Raw genomic sequence first — 21293 nt, forward strand, 5'->3', positions numbered from 1 at the left:
TAGGACCGTGCTCGGCCCAGCGGGGACACTCTGGTGGCCAACGTAGTCTCGGGGCATATTGATCGTTTCCGCTCTGAGGGGCTCAGGGCTCCGCTATCAGCCTAGCAAGGGCAGGTTTGGTGGAGGGTGACTTCGAGGGCTGGGAACGGCTCCTCGTGACCAACTCGGAGAAGAAAGCTGCTGAAGACGCCTCTCCTCTTTCTGGTCTTCATCATGACAGCAGACTGCTCCGATAGGTGGCCAGGAGGACTGGGCACCTTGAAAATGTGCCCCATGTGTGGCTGCATCCTGCAGGTAGCCTTTGGGCTGCGGGCCACGCCAGGCTGAGACCAAACACAGTCCAGACTTCTGTGGACAAGCAGCAAACCCCTTTGCCCAAGCCGGCAGACCTGCCTTTGCCAGTCTGTGGGCATCCATACCCATGCCCTCCTGGGCAGGCTGGGAGAGTTCATCTGGAAGGTCCCGTCACCCTGCTCTTCCCCAGTAGCCAGGAGCACAGAGGCCTCTGTCTGAGTAACCTGGGAGAAGTCTTGCAGCAAGATGGCTTCCTGCAGGGAAGGCAGCCTGTTGTGGGGTGAGGGCCGCTCAGACCTTGAAGAAGAGGTGCTCCATGTTCTGGGAATTTCCTGGGCAGAGCGAGCCTCTCAGTGGCAAGGTGGCTGGTGGGTGCCCTGCAGGCGAGAAGCAGGGTCCCCTGCCCCCCAGCCTGTGAGGTCAGAGGGCTCCAGGGCACCACATCACACTCTCCATGGCTCATCCTCACTGGCTGGCAGTTCTTCATGCCCAGGGCCACGCCCAGGAGGCCCTGTAGCTCCCAGCCCAGGAGGGCAGGGAGTGAGAGTCAATCAGCTGTGTCCACCCTCAGCGAAGACCCAGGGCTGATCATGACAGAGAGGCCTCATGGGGCAGGGAGTGCTGGGCCTGCTGGGTGGCCATCATCCTTGCACACATCTGATCTGGGAAGAGATCCTGCCCGTCACACAAATGAGGGACCCAGGCAGGAGGCGATGGCTTGGGTCAGGAAGCCAAGACGAGACGCCAGGTGAGGCACAGAGATGTGGCCACATAGAGGCCCCCCTCGTCACCAGGCACCCCCTTCACCAGGCACCCTCATCACCAGGTGCCCTGTCACATGGGACCAACCCTTGTCACATGATGCCCCCATCATACGGTGCCCCCATCACCAGGTCCCCCAGTCATCAGGTGCCCCCCATCACCCAGTGTCCCCTGTCACAGTGGCCCCTGGGTGCACGGCAGCCCCCCGGGTTGGCTCTGGGCTCGCAGGGTCCTTTCCTGCAGGCAGCAGCTCCTGCCTAAGCCCTAAGGAGCCACAGCACCATTCTACCTGTGCTGTGAGTGCATGAACCGAGCAAACTTCTTCCTCACTGAAAAGTGGGGTGGAGTCTTCTTGTCAGAAAGCATTTTTCTGAGTGATGAGACCTCCCTGGTGGGGGTCCACGGCCCATATCACTGCCTGGTGACCTGCAGGGTTTGCACTTGGAGGAGAGGCTGCTGGGTGGGGCTGGGGAGCATCCTTGTCCTTGGAGCAGGTGTCTTGGGCCTTTCTGGTGGCCAGGAGGATTGGAAGCCTGGTCCATGCAGAGCAGGTGTGGCCCCTGTGCTGCTAGCCAGGCTGGGCGACCCCTGGCCGTCCCTCCCCACGTGTGGAGCAAGTGCTCCTGCTTTCTGCACTGAGCCATGTCCCGGCCACCAGGACGGGACGTGCTCTCCTTAGGCTGAGGCTGCTGTGGGTGGATCACTTAGGGTGGGGGCCAGGCCCAGCGTGGCCAGTGTCCTGTGAGGAGGTGGACGCAGAGGCCCCGCGTGCCTTGGAGAGGGCTGCTAAGCCTCGGTGCTGTGCACACGATCCCGTCCCCAGTGCTCTGTGGGCATCAGAGCAGCCGCAGCCTTGGGAGGCCTCCCGTGCCCGGGCTCCTGTGTCCCAGCCTTTGCTCTCCACCAGGAGGCTGTGCTGCCCTTCCTGTCACCAAGTCCCCATTCTCTCAACAGTGTTTCCCAGCTGCTGCAGGGCCAGGTGCACACACATACCCTGCCCCTGTCCCCATCTCTGTCCCCACGCTGTGCTGCCTCCAGTTCCTGGAGGAGGCGTTCCCCTGGTCATTCTTCCCGTGTGTTAAGTTCTCAAATCCAAAGCCACCTTGTCCACACTGTGTGCGACAGGTGCAAGTGTGTTCACGTGTGGTGTGTGTGCATCGTGTGTGGGTGTGCATGTATATGTATGTGTGTGGTGTGTTCGTGTGTGTGTGTGTACATGTATGTGTGTGTGATATGCTCGTGAGCATGTGCATGTACAAGCATGTGTGTATGTGTGCTGCGTGTGCGTGTACATGACATGCATGTGTGTGTGCACACACCTGCTGAACTTTCTCAACAGCCTCTGCACTTTTTGGAGTCTGGGTCACTGGCTCTGCTGTGCGGCCAGCGCCCCTGACACTCCTTCCATCTTGTGTCACCTGGCAGCCCTGCTTCTGTTCCCCTCTCATCCTATCTTTACTTCCCACCATGGGCTGGGTGCTGCTATCCCCAGCACCCCTGTGATTTGGCTCACTGCTCCGTCAGTGTCATCACCTCCTCAGACTGGCCCTGGTGCCCTCCGCTGTCCCTCCTGACTCCAGGTCAGGCGGACTCTGAGGCCCCCTGCAGCCCTCTCATCACACCGGGGGCCAGGCCTGACTGGGCGTGTGACTCTGCAGTCAGCGCTGCCCGTCTGGCTCAAGACCTGAGTGGCTCTGAGGCTCAGGCCCAGCAGGGCTGCGTAGAGGGGCCTCGGCTCCCTGTCCCCAGGCTGCAGAAGGGCTCGGTGTCACCCACACCATCAGCAGGAAGTAGCTGCCGCAGCTCAGGGGTGGCCCCTGGGATGTCATGCTTGGTCCCCTGGCTGCAGGGTGCGAAGAGCCCAGGATGCCTTGCCCACACCAACCACCTGCCCCACAGGTGCAGACAGCTGACCTACTCAGGCGACCTGCCCCAGGTCTCCGTGGTCTTCATCTTCGTCAACGAGGCGCTGTCCGTCATCCTGCGCTCCGTGCACAGCGTGGTCAACCACACACCCTCCCAGCTGCTGAAGGAGGTCATCCTGGTGGATGACAACAGTGACAATGGTGAGGGAGCTGTGGGCGCTGTGGGCAGACAGGCAGCAGGGTCCTCCCTTGGGGGGCAGGAGCCACAGTCCAGGGTGAGTGGCTATACCCTTGGCCCTCGGTGCTCGTGCTCAGGCCACACTCATCTGCTGCTCCCCTGGTCTGTGTCCCTTCTTCTCACGAGGACACAGGAATCAGGGCCACTCCAGCTCATCGTGTGGTGCTTCGTGCCTTTTTTATGAACTGTGGCAGAATGCATGTAGAGCCGGCCATCTTGAGGGTGCTGCTGGGGCAGCCATGGCCACCCCCCTTGGGAACTCTCCATCTTCCTAAACTGCAGCCCCGCCACCCCCAGCCCCTGCTGTCCCGTCCTGCTATCCTGTCCTGCTGTCCCTCTAGGACTTGCTTCTCTTGGGCCTCCTGTAAGTGGACTCATGCTGGATGTGTCCTCCAGTGGTCAGCTTATATTAAGGCACACTGTGCTGGGGCTGGTCCAGGCTGCACTGGGCCCATTCCTCCCTCTTCACAGCTGTGTAGTGCTCCTGTGTGGCTGGGCCATTGCTGTCCACTCACCTGTAGCCCTCGGGTCTTTCTTACGGCTCAACAGTTGAGTCTGCTTTCCACCCCCAGCTTGCCTCCCTCTGGGCTGCCCTTGATTCTCAGTCACGGCTCTCCCTGGAACCAACCCGTTCTGCTCCTTGGGGGTCCCCAGCCCCTGGGGGCTTCAGAGAACATCCATGAGACGTCAGTTGGGCCAAGCCGTGGGCTGGTGGCCTGGCCCTTCTGAGCAGTGCTCTGAGGCATCTCTCTCCCACAGTGGAGCTCAAGTTCAACCTGGACCAGTACGTCCACCGGAGGTACCCTGGCCTGGTGAAGGTCGTTCGCAACAGCCGGCGGGAAGGCCTGATCCGCGCACGGCTGCAGGGCTGGAAGGTGGCCACGGCCCCTGTGGTCGGCTTCTTCGATGCCCACGTGGAGTTCAACACTGGCTGGTAAGAGCCTACTGGTCACTCTGTGGGCTGGGGGACATGGTATGCATCCCCGTGGGGTCTTCAGATAAGGAACAGGCACACCCAAGACCAGGGCCAGGCTGCTGCATGGCCGTGTAGTCCACAGGCCCAGGACAGTCACCAGAGGTGCTCAGAGAGCCCTAGAGGCCTGGCCACTCTGCACAGGAGGGGGCAAGTTCCCATCCTCATGGGAGATCTCAGGTCAAAGGGCCCAAGCTGCTTCTCATGCAGCAGTTTCTGTGAGCGAGCAGGAGGGGGCTGGAGGGGACGTCAGGTGGCTGGCTAGCGGGAGTCAGGACGGCTTTAGGGGCCTCCGCCCACCCGCAGGCCAGGGCTCCTGGGACCAGAGAGGCAGGGCCTGTCCTGTCCCATCCCCCTGAGAGCAGCAGGAGTGCAGGTCTGTGGGCAGGGCACTGGTGGGGACAGGAGCTGCTCGCTTGCCCTGCCCAGAACCTTGGAGAAGCCCAGCATGGTGTCCCTGGTCCCTTGAGTGACCCACACTGGGGTGGAGGGGCAGGTGGTGACGACCTCAAATGTTGGTGTGGATGATGAGGGGCATCCACCCACACCTGTAGGAAGCCCACCAACAGGCACTTTACCTGGGATCCAGTTCCCACTGCTGACCTGCAGTGACCACCTGCCAAGTACCCCCCTCCCCAGTAGCCACTGCCAAAACTGCCAGCAGCTCATCAGCCTCCACCAGCAGCGAGTCAGGCCAGCTCCAGGGGCAGCTCCCAGCTCAGCAGGCAGGGGCTGCTGACGGGTGCCCCAGGCTGCTCTGCCAGTGGCTCCCGCACAGTGGGATCTCAGACACAGGCCTCGTGGGCAGGCGGCGAGGCCCAGGGAAGGCTGCCCCTGCCCTGGAGCTGTTGGCCGTGAGCAGCTGGACAGCCTGTGTCCTCCCGCCCTTTCCTCTCTGCCCTCACCACCTGCCGCTGGCCCTCTCCTGCCCAGCCTGGGCCGGCTCCCCGCCACAGCAGGTAGGTGCCAGGGCCCCTGAGGCGCTCCCTCAACTCCCACTCCTCCATCGTGGCCCAGAGCACCCACACCGAACACCCACTCAAAACCATGGCTCCCAGTTGCCCCCCCCCCTGCTACTCCACCAAGCCCCTCACCTTCTAAGACACTGACGTCCCCTCCCCACTCCACAGGGCCTGTCGTGCAGGTGGGGCACTGCACACTGCTCGGGGCCCTTCAGTGAGTGGCAAGAGGCATGGATCAGGAGTGTGTCCAGGGTCTAGGGCAGGCATGGCAGGTACGGGGCCTCGGTGCAAAGGGGGTCCTTCCACAGGTGCAGGGAGCAGGCAAGAGTGGGCCAGGTTGAGGGGCTGAGCCCACAGCACTCTGATGACAGGACAGCCATTTAGAGTCGCCCCAGGAAGACGATGGGTGGGGCGAGGACAGGCCAGGGCTCACAGGCTCATCCCCCACAGGGCCGAGCCTGCCCTCCTGCGCATCCGGGAGGACCGGAGGCGCATCGTCCTGCCGGCCATCGACAACATCAAGTACAGCACCTTCGAGGTGCAGCAGTACGCCAGCGCCGCCCACGGCTACAACTGGGGGCTCTGGTGCATGTACATCATCCCACCCCAGGACTGGCTGGACCGTGGGGATGAGGCGGCACCCATCAGGTGAGCAGCGGGGAGACCCACCCTAAGGAGCCAGGGCAGAGCCAGGTGGGGCAGGAAGGGAGCAGGGAGGGAGGGGAACCGAGGGGAGGAGGAGGGAGGGGAGATGGAGGGAGGAGGAGGGAGGGACAGAGAGAGGAGGAGGGAGGGGCAGAGGGAGGAGGAGGAGGGAGGAGCAGAGGAAGAAGGAGGAGGAAGGGGAGATGGAGGGAGGGGCAGAGGGAGGAGGAGGAGGGAGATGGAGGGAAGAGGAGGAGGGAGATGGAGGGAGGAGGAAGAGGGAGATGGAGGGAGGAGGAGAAGGGAGATGGAGGGAGGAGGAGAAGGGAGATGGAGGGAGGAGGAGGGAGGGGCAGAGGGAGGAGGAGGAGGGCCACCGAGGGCCCGGGGCAGTACAGGAAGCAGTGGGCATGGGCGTTGGTGATGTGTGCTGAAGACAGACCACTGTTTAATGGGACCCCGCAGATGGCCCTGCAGGACACCTGTTTCATCTGCATGGTTCCTTGGACTGCAGCGGGACTGTAGCCCTACCCGCGTGCACGACCCAGCATTCCCCAGAGGCAGGGTCAGGCTGCTCTAGGCCTCCCCTAGGCCCTATGGAGAGGCAGCTGTCCACAGGGGTTTTGGGGTCCAGGTGGCTTCTGCAGCCCCCACCCTGGCTGGTCCTGCCAAGCTGTGGCTCTGTCTGGTGTAGACATGGGCCTTCAGACTGGACCTCACAGACAGGCGGGCCCCCAGGGCAGAGGGAGCTGGACGGGTTGCACACACCCAGCCCTTCCCTGTACCAGGTCAGTTACAGCAGCTGCTGGGGAGAAGGCACGCTCCTCCTGACCTGTCCCTCTGTGGTGCATCCCACCTCCTCCTCCTGGGGACCCATCAGGGTGCCCGTGCTCACCTGTAGCCTGTGGACCTGTGGACCCCACTGCGCCCAGTCAGTCTCTGCTCACCTTGCCAGGCCTCCCCTGGGGCTAGGATCTCAGGGGGTGGCCAGGACCCCTACCTCCCCTGTCCCTGCTGACCCAGGCCACTTTGCCATGAGTGGCACCTGACACCGTCCTCACATAGGAGGGTCTTGCAGGGGCTGTCTGATGGGGATATTCTGGCCTGCAGATGATGGGAAGCCCAAGCCAGTCTCCTCAGGCCTGGAGGGCATCCACCCTCCATCAACCAAGAGCTGCCAAAGGGCACCCCGATGCTCAGGGGGTCGGGCGTTGGGAGATGATCCAACCAGGCTGAGCCACACTTCATGTCCCAACGAGGGGAAAACCACTTCCACTGTGGAGGAAGGTGCTCCAAAGAGCAGGACTAAGGAGGCTCCGGGGCTGGAGCAAGTGCCCAGGGCCCCCCACGGCTCCACCCTTGGGAGCTGGTCCTCCGGGAGAGCCACAGGGGCAGCTGCTAGCCGGGGCAGCTCATGGCAGAGCTTGATCCCAGCATAAATGCACCTGGGGACCCTGGGGACTCCCTGGAGCAGGGTGGCAGCTTGAGGGTGCTTTTTCTCTTCCAAGACACACTTGACAATCCTCCTTAGCAGCAAGACAAACATCTTGTGTTCAATTTTATAAACCAGTTTAATGCAGGGGACCCAACTCCCAGTCCTGGGCAGCAGCAGGTCCCAAACTGGTCTCATTTGCGTCACCTGGGGAGCCCTTAAACCCCAAGGATGCAGCCAACCAGAGAAGAGGGAAACCTGGCCCCAAGAAGGTGGGCTCTCTGCCATGGCTCCCGGAAGGACACTGACACAGCAGTCCTGGGAAGGCAAGCTGTGCCCTGCCCAGAGCCACTACCTGCCCAGCTGTGCTGAGGGCCAGGGCCCGCGAGGCTCGGCCTCTGGGCAGCACTGGGAGGGCAGCGGCATCTCAACAGAGCCACACACTCCTGTGGGGAGCCGGTCTGCCCTGTCCAGAGAAAACAGCTCCCAAGGAGCTTGTTCAGGGACGGCCACAGCTGATCATTCATGAGGGCCTCAGTGGAAGAGATCCCAAGGGCCATGACAAGGTGGGCCCGGTCAGACATCACTGGCTTCATGCTGGAAACACTGTCCATTGCCCACTGACAGGGACCATCCAGCAGCCCCCCTGTGCTGGAACCCTCTGGGTTCTCCCAAGAGCTGTCCTGGGGGTCTGTGCAGCACAGGGGAGAGCGAGGATCCCCAGGACCCTGGACCTTGCTGGTGGACATGCCGGACCAGAGCCATACCGGCCTCACTTAGAGCTGGGACTTCCGCAGCTCTGTCCATCCCACCGAGGCTCCGGTGGCCCTGGTCACCTGCACCGACCCTTGACACTTCACAGGGTGTCTATTGACTCTGATGCACACCTGGTGTCTCCTGAGGGTGGACGACATGGAGAGGTGGTGGAGAGAGGAGTGGGCCAGGCCAGGCCCAGGGAGGGATATGCCACGAGCCTCACTTGGGGAAGGCTCGGGTCTCCATCAGGAGTGGGGCCTGCAGGCCTAGCCGGGGCGGCCAAGCAGCCTCGGCCAGAAGCAAGTCACAGCCTCAAGAGGAAAGAGCTCCGGTCACCCACGTGGCTCTGGTGCTCTGGGAATGGCCATCCCCAGCATCTCTGGCCTGGTTCATCCTTCAACATGACCATGGGCCCAGTTACCCAGAAAGACCCTTTGGCACCCCCCCAGGATGCCTCCCCTAAGGGCTGCGAGGAACCAGCCAGGTGGACCTGCTCCCAGGCCAGTGCTGGATGAGCCTATGAGGACGGCTAAGTTCCCACTGTCCCTGAAGGCCAGCAGAAGCGACACTGAAGATCTATGGGCTGCCTCCCTGCGCCGTGCACAAGGAGAAACAGGAGGAACCCAGGCTTGGCCTTGGGGGCTATGCACCCCTGAGCACAGGCAGGAGGGCCAGCCTTCCCTTCCCGTGGGGAGGAGCAGGGCTCGCCCGGGAGTCCTGGGTGGAGGGTGGGCCTGCCTGGGCTTGCTCCTGGGGTGGCTGCCTCACGATGCAGATGCTGGCCGGCCGAGTTCAGGCCCTGCTGGGCTGTCCATGGAGCATGAAGCAGGAAGCATCGCTCAGGGCCCAGGCTGGCCTGTGGCACAACTGCAAACCTGAGACCCCAGGACAGTTCCCCAAGGCGTCGGGACCCCAGCCCCTCCCTCCAGCTCCAGTCTGAGGTGGCCTTTGGGGTCAGGACCCCGACTTGCCTCTGTGTCTAGCCAGCACCTGTCCCTCAGGAGATGAAGTGGGCCCCCAAGTGACTGCAGGGATGGGCTCTTGGGGCAGGAGCTCAAGGCTGGAGGAGCAAACCCCAGAGGCCAAGGCCAGCCCTACCCGGGAGACACACAGAAACTGTCACATGGATTCTCCCTGGACAGAGGCCTGCAACATGGTGTCCAGGGTCAGCCCCAGCCCGTCCCAACCCCAGCTCCCGCCCAGCACCCGTCCATCTGCTGGCCTCTTGCCCCCTGGCTTAACTATTGTGACCCCAGCTCTTCCTTCACCCCTCTAAGGGCAGCAGCTGCAGAATTCACAGGTCAGGAACCAGGTCATGTCGAAGGGCGCGAAGGGGTGGCTCCCACTGCTCCCTGTGTGTGGCCCCGAGTGCACAAACACACCTGTGCACACAGCCTGCCCATGCCGCTGACGTCACACTGCGTTGGGTTGATGGCTGGGGCCCCCGAGCTGGAAGATGCAGACCAGGGCCTCTGCTCTGCTGGCCACAACCGCACCCTGCAGTGGACATAGCTTCCCGCTGGTGCGTGTGACCAGGCCCCCTGGGCTCAAGCTGCAAACCTGCAGTCCCCTGACAGCATCCCAAGGGCCCTCCTCCCAGACCAGCAGCTCCACCTCCACCGTGAGTCTCACTTGTGCCCACCTGGCACCGTGGCCTGCGTGGCTGAGTGGGCAGAAGACCTCGCCTCCCCAAAAGCGCCAAGTGCTCAGCCTCTGGCAGGTCAGAGGGCACAAGATGAGGCAGAAAGTGAGCCCATCTGGCCGTACCCAATACTGGGCACCGGCTGACATCTGGCAGGTCCCCTGTAGTTGTACACAGGTGTGCTCAGGAGGCCTGCAGGAGGGCAGAGAAGACAAACTAGCCCCATGCCCAGGAACTGCAGGTGAGGCCTAAGACATGGCACCAGGGAGAAGTTAACACTGATGTCCAGCTCTGCATCCCCCATGGCCAGCAAAGGTGAGGCAGACACCGGATTCAAACCAACTGCTCAAAATGAGGGATTCAAGTGGCACTCAGACACGGCTTGATCCAGGAAATCAAGGTGGCCACTCAAACTCTGTTTCTGTACTGGTGGCTCCTTGGCTTTGCCTGATTCTTGGTGGGAAGGCCCATTTTTTATACTCCATTGTATGGACAAAGCACTGCTGGTTCATCCATCACCCGTCGATGGGCAGCTGGGTTGATTCTACATTCAACATTGAAACAACAGGGGTCTGGCTGAGCCTGGAGGCTTGTCAAAGGACAGTAGCTGGAGGCCGGGGGCCGAGGGTCAGGCAAGCAGCTGAACCAGCCAGGACCCGGGGGCCACAGCTGTGTCCTGCCGTCTCCCTAAATGCCATGGAGCGGCCTAGAGGAGAGGGTGTCCTGTAAAGACCAGGGACCCCCTACCTGGGGACCCCCAACCTTAGAACCCCTCACAGAGTCAGCTCTGCTGTTTTCTGTAATCACAGTGAGAATTTCTCATACACATAAACCCGGTGCCGGCTGCTTCGGCCCCTGCTGCCTGGTGAGCTCAGTTAACTCTGCAACTCTGAGCAGGAATAAAATCACTGCCTCCAGAAGAGGCTGGGACGCTGCACCGCAACCATTAGCCACCATCCTGGGACTGCGGGCACTGGCGGAGGATGGGCCCTGCTCCTGGGCCATGCCCAAGTAAAAAGACAGGCGCTGTGAAATGTCCTGCTGCCTCAGACAGCAGCCCATACAGACGTCAGCTCCGACTTCCCAGCGGATGAGAAGAGTCACTTCTCCTAGGTTCTGACCAAGGCCAATGGTCACTGCTCTGTGGGACAGACTCCGTGCCTCCGGAGGCACAGGGAGGCTCCAGCAGCCTGGGCTTCAGTGTCCTGAGGAGCAGCCTTGGACACCCCAGCATCGGGAACCGGGCACAGGGGTCACTGCTGCCCTTCTAGCAGCACATCCACCGACGTGGCCCCAGGCTAGGTCGCTGCCACTTCTAAAATATATGGATGTAAACATATGGATGTAAATATATGGATGTAAGATGAATTATTACAGAAATAACAGCAGTGGTCAGTGAGTCTGTTGCCTAGAGCTGTGTCCCCTCCACAACTCCAAGGGGTGTCGCTCAGAGTCTGATATCAGCCAGGGTCCATGAAGTTGAGCAGTGCCCAGAGGACACAACGTCCCGCTGCAGTGCCAAATACCTACACTCAGATAACATGAGCCACCACAGCAGGTGGGGCGACTTGCTCTGGGTGTTCAAGATGACAGCACAACTCACTGGGGACGTGGAGTATTCTTCAATCCCCTGACTCTGGTCTTTTCACCTGTTGAAGTTACAGCAGGGACATTTACGCTCTGCTCTGTGCTGGGTGCGCCGCTGGCTCTGGGGGATGCAAGGAGTCACCCTCCCACCTCCCGCCTCAGGGTGCAAGAGCCCTATGAAAGGCGGCCAAGGCAGGCTCTGGGGCTGCTGGCCCAGCCAGGGGCCTGCTCATGGCTGATTGCATCTGCAGGACCCCCGCCATGATCGGCTGCTCCTTCGTGGTGGACCGCGAGTACTTCGGGGACATCGGCCTGCTGGACCCGGGCATGGAGGTGTACGGTGCGGAGAACATCGAGCTGGGGATGAGGGTGAGTGGGCGTCGGGCGCGGGGCTTCGCGAGGCATGGCCTGCGGCCTGGTGGGGGACGGGGACTCAGTGGCGGCCAGGGTGTCCGACTGCGAGTCCTTCTAGAAAGAGCCAGGGTTTGGCCTGTGCGCACGGTAGCAGAAGACGATGCCGAGGATCTGGTTCGCAGGCTGTTCGCAGAGCCTTGGCCGAGAATTGAGGAGGGTGGTGAAGAGCTGGCCCGGCTCAGAGCCAGGCGCAGCCGCAAGGAAACCCGTCCTCAATCAGCCCTGTGCCGGCCTCTGGGGGCGGAGACCAGGAGCGGAAGGAAGACTTGCCTGAAGCCTCTCGTGGTGCAGCCTCGGGGAGCCGCTGGCTGCTCGGGCAGGGCTGGGCGAGGGCGGGGCGGGGCCTGGGTAGGGCGGGGGCGGAGCAGGGGGCGGGGCCTGGGTAGGGCAGGGGCGGGGCCTGGGCCGGGGTCCAGCGAGGTATCTGAGGTTTCTCAGGTCGACTTCCAGGGTCCAGTTGCTCAACCCCTGAGGACCTGGGTGTGGGTGCAGCCCCACTTGGAGCCTGCCCTGTGGCTGGGCAGGCACCTGTCCTGGGCCCACAGCAGGGAACAGAGAACAGAGGGTGGGACCTGCTTTCCCTGCTGGACTTCCAGGGGATAAGGAGGAAGGCTGTGCGGCCAGGGGGGAGGCAGAGGAAACGAGGGGCAGGGGTCAGGGGAGGCCTGGCTCAGAGGCAGCTGGTGAGCTGCAGAGGGAGTGGCAGGCACTGAGACCTAGGGAGGCACAGGCTGGTGTGGAGGCCGTGGGTCTGACTGAGAGGCTCCTGACCTCTGCTCCAGAGGATGGGCCTGAGGAACTCCAGGAAGGGACCCTGGGGGGGGGAGGGGGAGATAGGCCTGGGGCCCGAGGGCAGCAGAGAGAAGAATCAGGGAGGGAGGCTGGCCTCAGGGAGGAGGCAGAGGACAGATCCTGAAGCCTTGCATTCCTGGGCAGGAGGCCAGTGGCATTTGCCAGGGGAAGGGCGTCCAAGGCAGCTGCTCTGAGCTGGACCTGAGCAGTTCTGAAATGGGGAGACCAGGAGGGGGTGTGCACAAGACCCCCAGCCCTGGAGGTCCTGAACCTCGAGACCACCTGCGGTTCCCTAGATGGGAGCGGGGAGCAGCAGCACCCTAGAGGGACACCGAGGAGGATGGGCCAGAATCTGCCACAAGTCTCTGTGGAATGCCCCAGGGCCTCCAGGCTCTGCCCAGGGAAGGTGTGCCAGCTGCGGCTAGTGCCAAGGATGTCCCCGGAGAAGCCCTGTGAGTCTGGTCCTTGGCTGGCCTGGGCCTGGGGATGCTGGAGCTCAGACCTTCCCCGAGGACCCAGGGCCACACCACAGTCCCTCCAGCAGGAGCAGGGCAGCCAGGATGATGGACGTTGCTGGCCTCTCCCCAGCCCAGAGACTGGAGCGCCTGAGTCATGGGGACAGCCCTGTCCCAGCTCGCTGAGCCTGAGAGAGAGGCAGAGAGAGAGGCCTCCAGTGCCACAGAGAGCAGTCCCTGAGTCCCCCCACTGTGGCTGGAGCCTCTGACATGGGTAGCACCGTGGAATGTGTGGAGAAGGGTCTATAACAAAGGGAGGCTGAACAGATTCAGTGGCCGGGCCTGCAAACACCACCCACCAGCACAAGAGGAAAGGGGGGCAGAGAAGTAAGCTCCCCCTGCCAGGCTGAGTGGATGCATGGACAGACGGGAGGGGAGCTGATCCCCTGGGCCTCAGGGCCCTGGTGCACCATGAGCTGGAGCTTGCTAACCTATACCAGGGTCACTGACCCGGAGCCGGCTGCTCCTTCTGGCTCCTCCAGGGAATGCACCAGCCATGGAGACCGTCGGGTTTTAAACTGCAAGTCACAGCAGATGGCACTTCCCAGGGCAGCTGTCATTCACATATGTCCTGTGGCACGGACAGTCCTCCCTCCAGAGGTCAGGTCTGGTCAGCTTCCAAGTACAGTGGACACAAGGCCTGGAGCCCATGCTGTCTGTAGAGAACAGGGAGTGACATGGGCTCTCCAGTCCCAAGGCCCCAGCCAGCCAAAGGATGGAAGCACCTTCCAGATTCCAGCCCCTGTCCTCCCGCAGGCCAAGCATTGTGGAGCAAGAAGAGGTGCCCCCACTGTGCCCTTTTCCCACATGTCACCACGGAACCCAGGATCCTGGTGCAAGTAGTCATTTTGTGTGGCGAGTGGGGCTGTTTGTTCTGCAGCAGCAGCTCCCATGTGCCTGCTGGCCTTCAGCCTTCTGACCTTGAGCCTGTAGTCAGCTCCCCATGCACCTGCTGACCTTCAGCCCAGAAGCACCCCCCCTCTGCTGACTGAGAGCAGAGGTCCAGAGGCTGTGGGGCCTGGGGTTGAGGGGAGCTCCTATTGAGGGCAGAGTGGTCATGGGTGGTCTTCCCCTGGTATCCAAGAAATAGGACCAGCAAGGCAGGATGAGGAAAAGGAAGGAGAAGAGCAAAGACGTGGGCGGGGCTGGATCCTCCTCAGTGGGCAGCCCAGGCGTGACTTGGACTCCATTCTAATCGCAGTGGGGAGACCTGGAGGGTTGCAAGCCAGGGACTGACCTGAGGGTTAGTTAAAAGGGATGCCTGGGCCACTGTGTAGAAAGTGGACGGTAAGCAGAGTTGAGGAGGCCAATAGGGAGCCCACTGAGTACAGAGGATTGGGGTGGAAGCTGCCTCCCTGAAAATCTTCCATGGCCACATACAGGGCACATGAAGGTCACCTCTCCTAGCCAACAGGAAAGAGCAGAGGCCAACGGCATGAAGAGCCTGACTTTCCAACGTGGAGAGCAGGAGGAAGGTCAGGCAGATGAAAGATGGGGCAGAAGTGTGGTCCAGTGTGGAGTCAGCTATCTCTCCAGGTGTTGGCTGCACAGGAACTGGACTTCTTAAAAATGCCCTTTGTGGTAGGATTCAAAACTAGAGCCACATGGAATAAATCTAGTCCCCAAAATGTGGAATATCTGTACAATGAAAACAGGAAAACATTGCTGGGAGAACTTTCAAAGGACTAAATAGATATACCATGTTCATGGGCTGCAGGATTCATGATGTTAAAATGTCGCATTTCCCCAAAGCCATCCATGAAGCCAACACAGCCCTGATCCAAACCCCAGCAGTCCTTCTTACAGACACTGACAGGCTGATCCTGGAATTCACGTGGAAGGTAAAGGCTGCCCAATGGTCAGCATGCATTTGAGAGAAGAATAAGGGCAAAAGACCAACAGCCTCTTATTCCCAACCCTGAAGAGCCATGGCCCATCAAGTCCAAAACTCCAGTGGGACAGAATAGAAGACCTGGGAGGAGGGTGGAGGGGGAGCCCTAAAGGAGAGGAGGGAGGAGGAGGAGCCCTCAAGGAGAGGAGGGAGGAGGAAGGAGGAGGAGGAGGAGCCCTGGAGGAGAGGAGGGAGGAGGTAGGAGGGTGGAGAAAGAGCCCTAGAGGAGAGGAGGGAGGAGTTCTAAAGGAAAGGAGGGAGGAGGGAGGAGGAGGAGCCTTAGAGGAGAGGAGGGAGGAGGAGGAGCCCTGGAGGAGAGGAGGGAGGAGGAAGGAGGAGGAGCTTTAGAGGAGAGGAGAGGAGGGAGGAGGAGCCTTAGAGGAGAGTAGGGAAGAGGGAGGAGGAGGAGCCCTGGAGGAGAGGAGGGAGGAGGGAGGAGGAGGATCCCTGAAGGAGAGTAGGGAGGAGGGCTCTGCTTATTGAGGGACCCAACCCTGGCAGGAGGAAGGAAGGATCAGCAAAGATAGCCTCTACCTAGAGTCACAGGAACCCAGCCCTCCTGGCTGCAACGGGTCCTGGTGCTGCCTCCTCTGCCTTCCAGCTGCATGTAAGGCCGGCAGGGAGTGTGGACCCTGAGCCACCAGGTCACGCCGTCCATGTCCCACCATCCAGCCTCACCCATTTCACCTGATGCTCAAGGCCCTCAGTGTCACCATGGCTAGCTTGAGGGGCTGCCCACCCTGACACAAGATTGTGGTGACTTCTCCCAGGTTTTAGCAAATTCCCAAGGAGCCTATCGAGTGGATGAAGCAAGTGTCAGCCAGCAAGGTCCGTGGGCCCCATGGGGTGAGGGTCCAAGGCTGTGCTGGACTGGCACTTCTTGGGTGTATATTTGGGGTTTGGGGGCTTCCTTCCTTCGGCATTCTGTTTTGCCCGTGGGGCTTCTACTCACAGAGAAGAGTATTCAGGGCTGGGATTTAAGTTTTCACTTAGAGTCTATTAAAGTCACCACCTTCAAAACCTGCTTACTGTAAGTTGAGTGTGAAGATCACATTATGTTTGTGAATCCAGTGAAGCAGTCCACTGCCCCCGGTCTGATGAACTCGGGGAGTCCCTCAGACGTCACTAAGCACCCTGCCACGGCCTGAGGGTGGTTGAATTCCTGTGAACCTTTTAAAAGTGACCCTTACAAATGAAACATACTTTCCTTTCTTTCTAAGACTTCGGAGTGCCTGAAAATTACCTTGCAGCGAATCTCAGGGCCCTTTGGCCTCTCAGGACCATCTGCATGTGCATTAAGTTCTCCAGCACTGTGCAGTGTTAAGTCACAAAGCTAGACTCCTCCTCAACTGCATTGTAAAAACGGAACCAGGGGCTTCATCTGGCAGATTCTTTGAAGCATCAACTTTCCTTGGCAGTTCTGATGGGAGGCAGGAGAAAAGAGGGGAGGATACCAGGTGGCCAGGCAGCTGGAGTGGACTCTGAGGGTCAGGGTGAGGTCTGGGTGGGGCCGTGTGAGCAGGATGAAAAATGGGAGGAAACTGCGACTCAGACAGAGACCTGCGTGTGTCAGGAGGACAGCCAATGAATGGGACCCGGCTCTGCTTCTCCGAGAGCTACATGTGTGAGACCTCAGGAGCTGAGTTTGGGGGAAGGGGCTCCCTCTTCTGTTTGGATGGGAAGCTGGGGTGGGGCAAGGGCAGGCACTGGCCTCCTGGTGTTGCCATGTAGGTGCGAGGGAGGGGAATGGGAGACCTAAGAGGAGGCCTCCTGTTGTCGCAGACCCAGCAAAGCCTGAGGTGCACAGAGACAGGCACTTTCTCCCTCCTCTCTGACTGCTCTGGCTCCGGCCAAGGAATATTGGTGGGAATGCTGGGCTGTCTAGAGACCTGGCCAATTCTGCAGGGTGGAGAGACAGGAAGCAGGGAAACCTCAGCAAAAAGGAACTCTCCTGGTCCTCCAGGAAGACTAGCCACTGTGGGTTCTGTGAGCACTGGAATGACCAGGAGCCCTGCAGAGGGGGGGATCCTGTAGTGAGGGAGTCCTGCAGTGGAGTGATCTTGCAGTGAGGGGGTCCTGCAGTGGGAGATCCTATAATGAGGGGCTCCTGCTGTGGGGGATCCTATAGTTATGGGATCCTGCAGGAGGAATCCTATAATGAGGGGGTCCTGCAGCAAGAAGATCTTGCACTGGGGTGGGTCCTACAGTGAGGGAATCCTGCAGTTGGGTGGGTCCTACAGTGAGGAGATCCTGCAGTGGGTGGGTCCTATAGTGAAGGGATCCTGCAATGGGGTGGGTCCAATAGTGAGGGAATCCTGCAGTGGGGTGGGTCCTATAGTGAGGAGATCCTACAATGAGGAGATCCTGCAGTGTGGTTGGTCCTATACTGAGGGGATCCTGCAGTTGGGTCCTATGTAATGGGATCCTGCAGTGGAGTGGATCCTATAGTGAGGGGAAACCTGCAGTGAAGTGGGTCCTACAGTGAAGGGATCCTGCAGTGGGGTGGGTCCTATAGTGAGGGGACCCTGCTTTGGGAGGGTCATATAGTGAGGGGGCCCTTCAGTGGGGTGAATCCTATAGTGAGGGGGATCCTTCAGTGGCCTGGGTCCCACAGTGAGGGGATCCTGCAGTGGGATGGATCCTATAGTGAAGGGATCCTGCAGTGGGGTGTGTCCTATAGTTAGGGGATACTGCAGTGGAGTGGGTCCTACAGTGAGTGGATCCTTCAATGCCTGAGGGGGATCCTGCAGTGGTGTGGGTCCTATAGTGAGAGGATCCTGCTTTGGGAGGGTCATATAGTGAGTGGATCCTTCAATGGGGTGAATTCTATAGTGAGGGGGATCCTGCAGTAGGATGGATCCTATAGTGAGGGGATCCTGCAGTGGGGTGGGTCCCATAATGAGGGGATCCTGCAGTGGGGTGGGTCCTATAGTGAGGGATCCTACAGTGGGGTGGGTTCTGTAGTGAGGGGATCATGCATTGGTGTGGGTCCTATAGTGAGGGGACCCTGCAATGGGAGGGTCATACAGTGAGGGGGTCCTTCAGTGGGGTGAATCCTATAGTGAGGGGGATCCTGCAGTGGCCTGGATCCCACAGTGAGGGGATCCTGCAGTGGCCTGGGTCCCACAGTGAGGGGATCCTGCAGTGGAGTGGGTCCTATAGTGAGGGGATCCTGCAGTGGGATGGGTCCTATAGTGAGGGGAACCTGCTGTGGGATGGGTCCTATAGTGAGGGGATCCTGCAGTGGAGTGGATCCTATAGTGAGGGGAATCTGTAGTGGGGTGGGTCCTATAGTGAGTGGGTCCTTCAGTTGGGTGGGTCTTATAGTGAGGGGATCTTGCAGTGGTGTGGGTCCTATAGTGAGTGGATCGTGCAGTAGGATCCTATAGTGAGGGGATCTTGCAGTGGGGTGGATACTACAGTGTGGGGATCCTGCATTGGGGTGGGTCCTATAGTGAGGAGATCCTGCATTGGGGTGGGTCCCCAGACCCTCTGCTCCCTTAGCATGCAGTCGTCTTCTTTTTTTTTAATATTTATTTTTTAGTTCTAGGTGGACACAATATCTTTTATTTTACAATTGTGTTGTGTTGAGGATTGAACCCAGTCCTTGGAGCACGTAGTCTTCTAACAGGGCTGGGATTTATCTCCACGAGCTCCCTGGGTGTGCCTGTTCTCCACAGCATGTTGCTTAATATTAAACAGCTGATTTAAGACGCTCCCGTTGGGTCCTGCTGTATAGTTGTTCTATAAATTTCCTGAGGACCGCAGCTCTCTGCACATTAGCAGGGCCGGCTAGGGACAGTGCAGCTGTGTCCCTGACCTGATCCTCCCCGACCTTCCAGGTTGTCCCTGCTCTGCACACTGGGTCTGAGAATGGCTGCCCTGCTGCCCTGGCTGTGGGGACTGTCACGGCTACTTTATACACAAATCCGGCCGTGACCCTGGGGCTGAAATCAGTGCTGGGGAGAAGCTGACCTTCACTCAGATCAAAGGCCTGTCATACTTGAGCTGAGAACTGGGGGCCCTCTTGGCTCTGTCCTGAGGGGCAGTGGGCAGTCTGGCCTGGTGACCCTGGTGGTGGCTGCAGCCGGGGACAGGGCTGCATCTCCCCAGCCCCCATCTGCTGTGGCGGCCCCAGAGGAACTGTGGGAATGGGACCCAATTTGTCCCCATCCTTGGTGGCCTGACGGCTCTCTCTTTTCCCTCTGGAGGGTGCCAGTCCTGATTTGCCTCTTGCTGTTGGTTTTGGGGAAACTTGTGGAAACCACGTCCCTCCAACATCAGGCAAGGCAGCAGCAGGACGTGGGATGCATGGGATTGTGGGGCTCTGGACAAACACTGCCCACTCCCTTCCTGCCCACCTCCTGGCCTTGCCAGCTCTGCGACTCCAGAGACCAGCTGCTGAGACAGTGCACCCCATGCCTGAGGGGCAGTGGCCTGGCGGGCCCGGCCGATGTTCTGTGGCTCTGCATGGTGGGGCTGGACTGGGCACAGGGCCAGGAAGGCAGCATGCACTCTTCATGCCTGGCAGGGGCGGTGGACACCTGGCTCTGCTGGCTCCCAGGGAGAGCCTTCCAGGAGAGCAGGTGGCTGAGCCCCCAATCAATTCCACATGGTTCTGCTGGGTCCCTCCAGCTTGCAGGGTGTCTGCTGCCCAATCCTACAGGCCTCGCTCAATGTCACCCCAGCCACCACAGCGCCAGGTCCCTGCCCTGGCTCCTCTTCCTGTGCAGGGCTCTGCTGCATGCCCTCTGCCCTGTCGGATGTGCCACAGAAGCCACTGGCTCTGGGGGTTATGGGCCACCTCCCCAGGCCCCTCAGAAGCTGGGCTCTGGGGGTCATGGGCCACTTCCCCAGGCCCCACAGAAGCTGGGCTCTGGGGGTCGTGGACCACCTAGACCCCTCAGAAGCTAGGCCTTGGGGGTCGTGGGCCACCTCCCCAGGCCCCACAGAAGCTGGGCTCTGGGGGTCGTGGGCCACCTCCCCAGGCCTCTCAGAAGCGGGCACTCTGCCTGGCACCACATCCCAGGGCGGGCCTGCGGTTTGCCTGGTGGGGCTTGTTTGTGCCTGTGGGGCTGGTAGCCCTGGGAAGCGCCCTGGGATTGGCAGTTTGGGTGGGGGCAGTGGACTCGGTCCCCTGGGCACCAGGCAACTCCTGGACAGCCACCTGCAGAGGCAGCTGAAAGGCCACCAGAGTAAGTGGGGATGGTGGCAACCGATGCAGGCTCTCAGCCAGCCTCCCTCCCCTTGGGTTCAGGTGCCCTCTGGGCCTGACTGGACCTCGTTCTGGACCCTGCCCTGCCCAGCACTGCACCACGGCCCCACTGCGTCCCCACATGCTCCTCTGCCATCAAAGCCTCACGAGTTTCCTGTTTTCATGGTCCATGTCCCCTCCCTTGCCACGTGTCCCTGGGGCCTGCCACAGTGCCCAGTACAGTTCATGAATGAAGGAGCCTCTGAGAGGGGCTCCCTGCAGAGCGCGAGGTGCCGAGTGTGAGGTCCAAGCTCAGGGCGGGAGGCTGGGAGGAGCTTGCGTCCTTCCTGAGTCCCTTGGCCTCTGTGTGCTGGGTGTCAGGTACAGAGAGGACAGCAGAGGGAAAGCCCCGGCCACGCTCCCTTGATGGGCCCACATGGAGGCCGCAGTGTTCCCCCCAGGGCGGTGACGTGAGGCCAAGGCCGAGGACAGACTGGCCAAGACCCAGGCTCCGGCCGGGGAACAGCACGTGCTGAGGCCCCCAGCCCTTGGGCCTGCTGGACCCTCCAGGCTGTGCCTTGCCCCCCCCACACACACTGGCTGCTGCTCCCGGCCTGTTCTAAGAGGGCGCCCGTGCAGCCTTTCAGATCCATTTAGCCTAATTAGAGTGATTCTGTGGTCTCAGGGCCAATTTACATCCCTGTGGCTGCAGGAAGGCCAGCTGAGTCCCCTAATGAGGAAAGTCCTTGAGCCAATTAGGGGGAGTGGCTCTGCCCTGTCCATTAGGTTTAATAAAGGTCAAGACAAAATCCAGTGTTGAGCCCAGCCAGGGTGGTGGTCCACTGAGCAGAGTTTGACTCGCCTGCTTTTCTGCTGTGAAGGTTGGGGTCTGCTTGGGGCGATGGATGAACTGTCCCCCACCCTAAGGGCCACTGCTGGCCCCAAGATGCCCCTGGGGGCGGAGGGCTTTATTAGCCTTGGGGCAGTTTTTCCCACTCTCCCAAGAGGAGAAGTATGTGAGGTCCTGGCAGCGAGGCCAGCCTCCCAGAGGTACAGTGGTGTCCTCCACTGGGGGGCTCCAGGGGGCCCCAGAAGGGGGTTTCTCTCTGCCTGGGTTCAGGCTGAAGGGAGAGGATGGGGGTGCTGGGCCTGTGTCTGCTCTGAGAGCCACTTCAAGAGGCCCAGGGTTGGTGCCTGAGGTAATGCAGGTCCTGATGGGGGAGGATGCAGCCCTGCCAGCCAGCTCTGCTCAGAAGTCCACTGCAGACCCTGGACCTTCAAAGACCCCAGACCTGCATCTGGAGCCTGCCTCCACTGGTCAGCCTGCAGTC

General features: G+C 60.6%; 1 protein-coding gene across 3 annotated transcripts in view; it reads left to right on the forward strand.

The window, feature by feature from the left end:
* Positions 1–21293, forward strand: part of Galnt9 (polypeptide N-acetylgalactosaminyltransferase 9) — a 62910-nt gene that overhangs the window by 30175 nt on the left and 11442 nt on the right. For all 3 annotated transcript variants that reach the window (XM_058579746.1, XM_058579745.1, XM_046445978.2), the window contains exons 3-6: positions 2956–3122; positions 3919–4093; positions 5545–5742; positions 11408–11525. In XM_058579746.1, the coding sequence (XP_058435729.1) occupies positions 2956–3122; positions 3919–4093; positions 5545–5742; positions 11408–11525 (658 nt within the window). The remainder of the gene's footprint in view (positions 1–2955; positions 3123–3918; positions 4094–5544; positions 5743–11407; positions 11526–21293) is intronic.

The sequence above is a fragment of the Marmota monax genome, unplaced genomic scaffold, assembly GCF_021218885.2.
Source record: "Marmota monax isolate L192 unplaced genomic scaffold, Marmota_monax_Labrador192_F-V1.1 WCK01_AAM20220418_F8-fsc00200, whole genome shotgun sequence".
Taxonomy (NCBI): Eukaryota; Metazoa; Chordata; class Mammalia; order Rodentia; family Sciuridae; genus Marmota; species Marmota monax.